Source organism: Rhagoletis pomonella, unplaced genomic scaffold (genome assembly GCF_013731165.1).
Source record: "Rhagoletis pomonella isolate Grant_MI unplaced genomic scaffold, Rhpom_1.0 Rhpom_scaffold_00012, whole genome shotgun sequence".
NCBI classification, from domain to species: Eukaryota; Metazoa; Arthropoda; class Insecta; order Diptera; family Tephritidae; genus Rhagoletis; species Rhagoletis pomonella.
In genome coordinates this window covers 1,229,388-1,239,401 of record NW_023458566.1, presented here as the reverse complement: position 1 = coordinate 1,239,401, position 10,014 = coordinate 1,229,388, and the positions used below count along the sequence as shown (strand labels likewise).

The 10,014-nt window shown below is 39.5% G+C and overlaps 1 protein-coding gene across 2 annotated transcripts in view; it reads right to left on the bottom strand.

Moving 5' to 3' along the window:
* Window positions 1-153: 153 nt before the first annotated feature.
* The window catches only part of LOC118747661 (ras guanine nucleotide exchange factor B), a 42,018-nt gene continuing 32,157 nt past the window's right edge, over window positions 154-10,014 (bottom strand). The window contains exons 3-5 of one of the 2 annotated variants that reach the window (XM_036481719.1): window positions 9,885-9,987; window positions 7,197-7,222; window positions 154-6,261 (exon numbers count right to left, since the gene is read on the bottom strand). In XM_036481719.1, the coding sequence (XP_036337612.1) occupies window positions 5,525-6,261; window positions 7,197-7,222; window positions 9,885-9,987 (866 nt within the window). In that variant the 3' untranslated portion in view covers window positions 154-5,524. Of the gene's footprint in view, window positions 7,223-9,884; window positions 9,988-10,014 lie in introns of both variants that reach the window. The other variant, XM_036481718.1, reaches the window with a different exon arrangement.

The following is a 10,014-nucleotide window of genomic DNA, read 5'->3' as shown; positions in this document are numbered from 1 at the left end:
GATCGCAATTTTTAAATTGAAATTCTCTTCTACCGCACAACATTTCTTGGACCAAATTTTTTATATCATTATTTTTATTTTTTTTTCTACGATTTTTTACACACCAATATTTTAATTCTAAATTAGCTTTTGTAACAACCTTTTCATATATCGATTAATTTGTGTTTGGCTTGGGTTTTTGTTCTACATTTTATTTATTACAACAATGTTACGCCTTTATAACGTTTCCTTTTTTTTATTGCTATTTACATAAATTTGAGTTTACAACTTTCTGTCTGCTGTAAAAATTTCATTTTCACTGCATTGCGAATTGCCATGATATGATTTTTGACCTACTTACTTACTTGTACAATAATTTCATGAAATATGTATATTTGTATGTTTGTAGTTACATATACGAAACTCAAGCACCGACATTTATCCATGCTACTATTTGAACGCGTAGAGCTATGAGTACTTTTGTAATAAATGATCCTTTTCTTATCAGTTGATTAAGATTTTCACTCACTCAGCAAATTTTTAAAGTCACCCTTAGTTTTTTTTTTATGTCTGTCTGACTGTGTGTGTAAAAGTAAGTGTGTGTGTGTGTAAATAGCCCATCAAACCGAAATGTTGAAATCCTAAGTGGACTAAGACTCTCAGGGGTGCTTGTACGTGCCTCGGTTAGAAAAATTATTGATGTGAAACATACCTACATAGTACATATGTACATGTGTATGTGTTTAGAAGAGTAAAGTTTTAAACTGTTGTTAAGTTGTTCTGAGTGCAAATTTGAAAACGAATGCGAATGTGAATACAAACCCGATCAAACAGCTATCGTGAATGACATAAACCGAAATATCGATAAATATCATAAAAAAAATACCGAACTAAATAAGGACTATACTTATCGATAAGAAATCGATAATAATTTAGTATTTTACTGAAACATATCGCAAACAAAATAAACAAGAAAACTTGTGCTTTCATTTATTTTTTAAAAGATTACCTTGAGCCGGCAGAATACTAAATTAAAAGTAGAAAGGTAATATTATTTTAAAATTTGCTTATAGCGTTGTCGATTAATAAAGCGATAACGAAATAGCGAATTTTATCGATAGAACCATACAAAACACTACAGAACATTATTTATGAACGTATACCGATAAATGTATCTATAAGTTATCGATAAATATTTCCGATAATTATCGATAAATGTATCGCAAAGTCATTGATGAATGCAAAAAAAAGTTATCAATAGGCAATCGATAAACCATCGAAACAAAATTTCGATAAATTATCGATAACACGTCCATCAAGTTATCAATAAAGATGACGCTGATAAATTTGAATGCATATAGTGAATACACTGCATTTCATAACAAGCTTCCTAAGCACCCTCTTATAGCCTTTGCTTATTAACTCGTTATTTTCGTGACACGTATTCTACTAATAAATAGTGCTGCAGCAAAAAAATATAATCCTTTCGCTGCTCATACATAGATGTGCCCTAATGAAGTAAGCTACATAGAAAAGGCGATCTAATTGTGTAACTGCTGGTTATGGGGAAAACTGGCAAAAGTGCTGCTAATCAAGATGGAAATGTAACGAGCCAACTTGTTACTTTATTTTCATTATTCCAAACTAGTTGCGAACTAACGGAAATGCGGCCAATTCACACTTCCTGCGCGAAAGCCTTTGCAAAGGCTTCGCACGTCGCTCGAGCTGACTTTGATCCAGCGGAAACTCAACGGCATAGAATCTTTCACTGCCACTGCAGAGCTCCTGCTCCGTAGTCAGTCATGTGCATAAACGTATGTAAGTGTGCATACATACATATATACATACATATGCAGTATTTGTAGACGTAGCGCGCTCACAAAGGACGAAACGTGACTGACATGCTGATGTCATTGCTGTTGTGGACGCCAAAAAAACAAAAAAAAAAACACACACATACTCGTATGCGGCGCGCATAGCATGCTGTGTTGCAACATTTATTTTTATTTTTATTTTTTTGCTTTGTGGAAATTCTCATTTTTTATCTCTCCTCCAACACTTCACAGGAATCGAGCGAGCACCAATTGCACTTGCACCGGAAGGCATGCGAGCATGTATGTATGTATGCGCGCCAGAAAATCAGCGTGTGTCGCCAGTCGGCCAATGGTTACTACGGCTTTTACTACTTTTCAGTCTGCAGGACTATTGGCATTGACACACACACACACGCACACTCACACGCACGTACACTCGCATACTGGCTGGTTGAAGTATTTGTCTCCATTGAAGTATTTTTAAGGATTATGTCTTGCCATGATACCATCGTTAAATTGCGACTGTGAACGTGTGCTTAGAATTTTTGATTGCAGATAATTTGTATGATATGCCAAGGGGGAGATGAAGAGCGAAAGAGAGAGAGAGAGAGAGAGAGGGAGCAAAAAGAAAACAGATGGGATTGCGAGAGATTTTAAGGTTCTTATGGGTGCAATTTAAAGTGGATTGTTGTGCGCTGTTGGAATTATAGAGAATTTGAAAAATTGGAAAACGAAAAAAAAAAACAACAACTTTGCTACTTTGTATGCCCTTACTGTATAAACACGTAACAATTCCAAGTAGTGCATGTCGAAAGTGGCTCCTAAGCCAATAAACATTTATTTATATTCTCAGGACTGTTTTGAAGTAAGCAAGTTTCTAAGAAACATTGATGGAAATGTCAGCATACATATGTATGTAGAAGAGTGTGCGCATATGTCTATAAAATACTTAGAGTGTCGCCTGGCTTATTGTGTAGTCAGCTTGTTAACAAGTGGCTTTGCGAAAGAGATCAGTATCAATTGGTTTTACCAATCAATAAGTAAGACATTTAATTAGGCGCCTACTGGTTGTTGGCAAGATATGGTTACATTTTCAGGCAGATTGTAATTGGTATGTGTGTATCCTTCAAGTGCATTTCGTATAATATGTATCTATCTACTTTTGTGGCATTAAATTTCAAGCGTTTCTTAGCAGCCGCTGATTACCGGCGGTTACTGTGTCACAGCGGGGTACTTATTTTGTTGCTTTTATGCTTTTGTTTCTATATAATTAGCACATATTGTGAAAAATAACCGACTAATTTAGTTCAAGTGGATGATAATCGCTTTGCCAACTGTAGCAGCTGTCGCTTTGAAATATTTAGATAACAGTGACTTTGATCTTGCTACTAATACCAGGCAAACAGAGAGTGTTCCTTTTTTATGACCAGGGGGATCACCTGGTGTTGGGAGGGGCCTTAAAGGTACATCAGCTGCTTTCTAATATTTCCTTTGCAACCAACAAGTTGAGTCTCATTTCAAGCCTAAAAAGATGGTCATCTTTTCTTCTAAAATCGTCTACCTTTTTTCGAAATTTCATACTAAGGCTTTACGAACGAATTTCATTATTTACGATCCAATTATAAAAGCAGGGTCTATATAGTATATAGCACGAACATTCAGCTGTTGCTCTCAGAAAAATAAATGTTATCAGAAGAGCTTATTCTTCTTTTATTTAGACTAACCTCGTTGCATCTTCCGTCAGCGGAACTGTCGGCCAAGAAAATAGCGTTAAAACTGCCACCAGGCTCAATGCTACGGCAAAGTTTGCATCCAGGTCCTACAGTCACAATGGTATAGCGTTAACTCTTTCTGAAAGAATTGACTTCCGATCCTGGATCTAGATGAATTTTGCAGCAATTATAGAGATCGAAGGCTGGCGTGAGATGGGTTAATAGATGGACAAGGGCCTAGGCGCGGCGGTGTTTTGCGCAGAGCTCGATCATGATAAGTTCTTTTAGTTGCGGGACAACTGTAGCACTAACCATGTATAAGCCAAACAGAAGACAGCGGAACTGTTGAGCAGTAACCGAATAAATAAACGAGTCAAAATTGCGGCATAAAAGTTTTCCAGTTTAACCTACTAGACCATAGATGTTGAGAAACATTCCGTCATACATTTTTCTGCTAAAGACCAACTTGCTGCGCTCTACTCTCTATAGTGAGTCTGAACCTCACTGACATATCCTTATTGAAGTCTAGCCTCGTTGTTGTTACTATTCCATTTAAAATCGACTCCAGAGAGAATAATATTTCAAAAAAAAGTACTCTCCTGACTCTTGTAGTCTCAATGCGAAGGAGCTGTATTTAGCAGCGACATAACAGTCATAAGTTTTATCTGAAAAACGCAGCTCCCTAACAGCTACTAGATGAGAAATATTTTTTATTTCGCGAATAAGAGTTAACCTTTTCCGTTCCTCATAACTGTTATGCAGGATAAATTTGTTTTCTGTCGTCAATTAGAGTTATTTCCCAACCTTTACTTTTTTCCTTGCTTGATAAATCAACGTTTATTTTTTACCTTGCTTGATAACAGTTATTACTCCACGTATATTTTTACCTTGTCTGATAACACTTATTTACTCTTCTTTTATTTTCATCATTTTTATCTTCTTTTCCATCTCCGTTTTCGTTAATGTTTTTATCTTACAACTTAAAATATAAACGTTGGATAATAACTGTTATCAAGCAAGAAAAAAAATAAATGTTGACCAATAATTGTTATCAAGCAACATAAAAAGTAAACCTTGGGTTTTAAACTTATCGGCGAAATTAAAAAAAAAATTCATTTAATTTCATAAAATTTAATTTTAAATTTCAGTATGCATGCAGGTATGCAGGCCTAAAAGAGCACTTTAAAATGCCTCAATAATGAAACTAATTTTGGGTCTAAAGACCAAGTTTTTTTGAATAACTAATCCAAAGGAAAGAAGAGTTATGTAAAAGCGTTCTGGTGGTCATGCGAGGCAATGATTTGTGAAAGCTTTTTTCGTTTTTTTTTTTGTAGAATATAGAAATGTAGAATATGTACAAATAGCCACAATATCTTTCAGACCAGATCTAAATAGCTCAAAATGTATATTTCTTTGAGTAACCGTACAACTGAAGAAGAAAAAGGATCAGATATTTAGGGAAGCTTTTAATAGGACTAGATTTTTAAACCGCAACGAATGTTGGTTAAATTCAATTATCAAAACTGTTTTCATTATTTTCACTCCTTGCGGCACATTTCCGGAACCGACGTATACATAAACCCAAGCCGGCCTTTTTACACGATTGTCACATTGATAGCACAACTCACTTGATTTTGTTATCCCTACCAATGCCCCAAAAGTTCAACTACATACACATTCATACATATGTATGTATGTATGTGTATTACTTAAAGTTTACTCGTTGCGACCATACGATCCTTTGTCTATGCTTAATGCTTACAAAATTTCACCGCTGATTGCATCGTCATCCTCATACCCCCATAGCTGCACTCAATGCCATATCCAGTCATTCTTTAGCTGTTCGGAGCTGCATGATTTCGTCCATACAAATTCCGATGGCTCGACGACTACACGCTGCTGCTGCTGCTGCTGCTGCTGTTGCTGGTATTTCTGATAATGATCCCGATATGGATTCACTGGCAGCAACGTCATTGCGCCACTCAACGTCGCCGGCCTATTGCACTTGTACGCTTCTACTCAGCTGGCCACCACAATTGTTGCGTTGGGCCACCGACATGACGAATCGTCACACAATTCAGACGCACCACGACGGCTCACACCACCAACCATACCGCCACCAAAGCCCACTGTCACACCATCGGCCACACTGCTGAGTGTACCGTGCTGCTGCTGCTGCTGCTGCTGCTGCTGCTGTTGTTGATGGTGGTGTTGCAGCGGCTGATGTTGCAATTGCATTGGCCTCGGCTTGTTGCTATTTGCCACCGGCAATGTCGGCGAATCGGACACCGATGACATAGACGAACTGTGTTGGCGTTGGTGCTGCAACTGTAATTGCAATTCCTGTGGTTGATGGTATTCATGCTCGTATTCGTAGTCGGGCGCGCGTTGATGTTGTCCGCTTAGGCTGCGGTGTAGCGAGCTTTGAAGCGCATGTTGATGATATGGATGGTGGTAGTACTGTTGCTGTTGTTGTTGTTGTTGCTGCTGCTGCTGCTGCTGTTGTTGTTGTTGTTGGTGTGGCAGCTGTGGCGGCTGTGTTGCATTCGGTGTGACCGCGGCGGAATGGAGGGGTGCCGCTGATGCGCCCATTGCGGTCATTGTGGTAAGCGATGAGGCCGCCGAAAGCGATGGCTGTTGCAGGCCACGTATACTATCAGCTGGGTGTGCTGTATAAATATTGCTACGTCGCAAGTGATTGTTGTTATTGCTGCCATTCGAACGCTTGTTGCGTGACCACCATTGCACGTGCGTTTCTATGTTGGTTGGCCAATGTGCGCAGAAATCGTGGGACGCGGAACGAGGGGAAAGAGAAGAATGTTAAGAAGAGAGAGATATTTGTAGTAGTTTCAGGGTAAATGCATAAATTCTTAATTTATTCAGTTTGTTGTTTTTGTACTGATTGTAACTGTGAACGGGGGAAGGAGCGCTCAAAATTTGTCTGACGTGCCGCGCGCAGCCACCATAACCGCCGCTTCAACTGTGGACGCAGTACATTCTTCGTCGCTCGTAGCGATAATATCCAGTGCTGTTGGCTCTTCATACGCCACCGAGGAGGGCGCATAACTGTCACTGCCAATGCTCTCTACATCGGCCCTTCTACTGCTGCTCGCACTACTACCACTCGCGATGCTGATACAACTACCCGCAGCTGCCGCGCCAAGCGTCCGCGTTGTTGGTGGTGATGGCGGTGGTGGCAAGGAGCGCGTAAACATATCAATACGTTGCGTTAGTAATTTTTGCCTTTGCGCGGCCTTCGTTAGTGCGTTTGTGCCGACGCCGACGCTGCCGCTGCCTATCATCGCAGCGCTGCTGTAGTAGCTGGGTGGCCGATAGATGGTGGACAAGCTGGTGCGTTGCGTGCTCTGGCTGTCGTTGGTAAGCGATGAGGAGGAACAACTGTTGCTGACATATTGCAAGGGCAGCGCTTGTGGTGCACGTTTTTGTTTTTGTGTTGGCGTGACGGTATGGTGGTGGCTGGGCAACGGATACTGGACGTGCAGATTACGATAGGCATTGGGATACAAGTGGTGGTGTTCGTGTACATATTGATTGAGGTTGTGATGGTGGTGGTGGTGGTGGAGTTGGTGTTGGTGTGGATAGTGGTGGTTGAGGTGTTGGTCATATTGGAGTTGTTGGTGGTGTTCGTGATAGGAACTTGCATTGTCATCTGCTAGTTTAGTACACTTACCATTACGGTTGTTCGACGGCTTTTTTCTGCAAAGAAAGAGAGAGAGAAAGAAGGAAGGGTTTCAAAATACGTTCAATGGTTTGTGTAAATGATTTTGAAACTAATGAATCTAGCATAAGGTGGACGAAATCAATATAAAACTAATGTATTTTTCGAATGTCATGGTGGGATTTGCCAATAAATCTTTCTCATTATATTAACATTTATTACTATATACGTATGTATGTACCGTTATAATAAACTACGCTTTCAACGCCTTTGACATTCATTTAAGGAAATTTTTAAGTGACATAATCCATATTTGCGAATGAGGTGACTTGAAACTAAATATAGTTCTAGGCGATGACCAGATACCCACCTTCTTATATTAACTTTGGAGCAGGATCTAGCGTTAAGATAGGACTATTAATTTTCAGATTACCGCAGCGTATTCCAAGTTGAGATATATGCAATTGCATGGGCGACCTAATTCCATCAAACCTCGCCTTCATTGTGAAGAGTCAAGCTGCTACAGTCAATACCTTTGGGTCGGTAGCAACTAACTAGATATACCGACAGCATAAAGTCAGTTTCTGCTGGATTTCTGGACATAGGGGTATGGAGAAAGCAGACCTGCGCGCGAGAAAAGGATCTATGAGAGAATAAGGCGAAACAATTTAAAGTAAATAGATTTCCTTGAGATTCCTGTTTTCAAGAGTTAAGGGGATTGCTGGAGCAGCTACTAACAGCAGGTGAACAAATCTGTGCATACACTGTATCGCGTGCAATCTGTCCGCCGCTCCGATAAGCGAAGAACACAGAGTTTTCTAGAGCTCCAAAATAGTCTGGCATAGATATGTAGAAGCCGTAGATATGTGGAAGATATAGATTCCACCCAGTACTCTTTATGCGAATGTACCACAAAATTTCGAGAACTTTGACAAATTATGGAAAATTATTTTAATGGGTCCATTGGGCTTAGCCCGAAAAATCAGGTTGGATTAAGGACATATCTCTTCGAGCTTGCAAGAGGGGGCACTTTCATTCCACTTTCACCCGCCTGGAATGGAACTGATATCCTTCTCGCTTCATGCAAGCTCTTACTAAGGGAACCTTTCCTTGGTGGAGCGGCTACCAGCTGAAACCTGCAATACAACGTACCTTACGTGGCCGAAATGGAATATTCGGAGATCGAGAGCAATGCAGAAGGCCTCGGGGTCAGCCACAATCACTACTGCAAGAGCTGCCATGGCGAAGAAGAGCCTGAATCAATCAGGCAATTACCCTGTTATTAGCCTGCACTATGCAGGAATAGACAGAAATTCTCAGGTATAGGATTATGGCAGTGGCTAAGGTTCATACACTTCACAAATTGGTTTAAGGAGTAGGGGTTTTGGATCCATGTGGCATCACAATGGGCCCTTGACTGGGCCTTAGTGTGCTGGCTTCCTCTAAGTTTAGCAGCCATTTAAGTCTAATCTAAAGTTATGTAGGGACAGGTTTGGGCAAATTCTTTTCTTCGCATCACAATGTGCCTTTGCGGCCTCCGTGGGAACTCTTTAAGCAGAGCTGGCCGTTTGACCTAACCAGTCTGTAAGACTAATAAACTCTGAGGAATGTTTATGAAATAAATAAGTAAGTAAGCAGCAGGTGAATTAGAGGTCTATGGTTAGGTAATAATTTGTATTACAGTTAAAATGAAAGAGTATAACAGAGAAGAAGGTCTCTGCGGATAACAGAAAGGACATAGGACATGAAAAGTTAGAATAATTAGCAGTGTTGAAATTCGCATTAATTTCTTATATGCGTCAGAGCTCTGAATAGATAGATAGCTGCTTCATAGGTACTTACACTAGGGTTAGGAGATCTATCTAAATCCCACTACACCTAGGTAATTTCAGACCTCGATCCTTCAATACCGGCCTATGTACGGTTTAGAGTTATGTTTAATAAAAGTTCATCCTAGCACTAGTTTTGTTGATAGGAAAGCTAATGCAAAATACCATTTAAGTTATAACTCTTTCTGTCATAAGTATTTAATTCATTATTTCACAATTAACTGAGCCAAAAATAGCGACGGCAGAAAGTAGTGCCCGAAACGAGTAAGTTGTAGTAGAATGTTTGGTTTGTGTCAGCTGTTACTAAGACCTGATGAAATTACTAATCCTCCTAAACAGGCTCAGCAAGGGACATCTCCCATGCTGTAATGAAAATTTTACTAACCCTCATAAACGCTGGGCGCCCAAATTTGTGTATAATACATACATACTTACATATTTGTATATTAGTATTCCAGCATTTGCCTAGCGGTTAAATAATGCCAAGGCGACAGACATGTTTAGACTCATTAAAAGCGTTAAGTTGCTTAAGGACAAATATGAACGGATAGTAGGTAGTTATTTTGTTTGTGGAGCTCGTATCAAGTTAGGTTATGTATCCACCCATGACAAGATTGCCACAATTGGGTTAATACCTAAGCTATTATTGCTATCACAATGTAGCTAAGCCTTCTTAATTAGTTTCATTATTATATATTTACATATAACTAAGTAACCCCCAAACGAATGCCACAATTCGGTTAAGAATATTTATGCTAAAGTATTTAAGCTTATTCAAGTTCTTTTTACATACATACATATTTATGTATAGCGAATATACATATGTATACAAACATGTATATATGAAATATTTTCGAAATTTCTCACTTACCTTCGGCAACGTACAACCGTCACCATGATGATTGCGCCCAGCAACGCCGAAATCACCGAAACGATAATCAGTGTTAAGGGCCAACCCAATTCGGAAGCTTTTTCTGTGTGGGGAAAGAGAAAAGAACAAA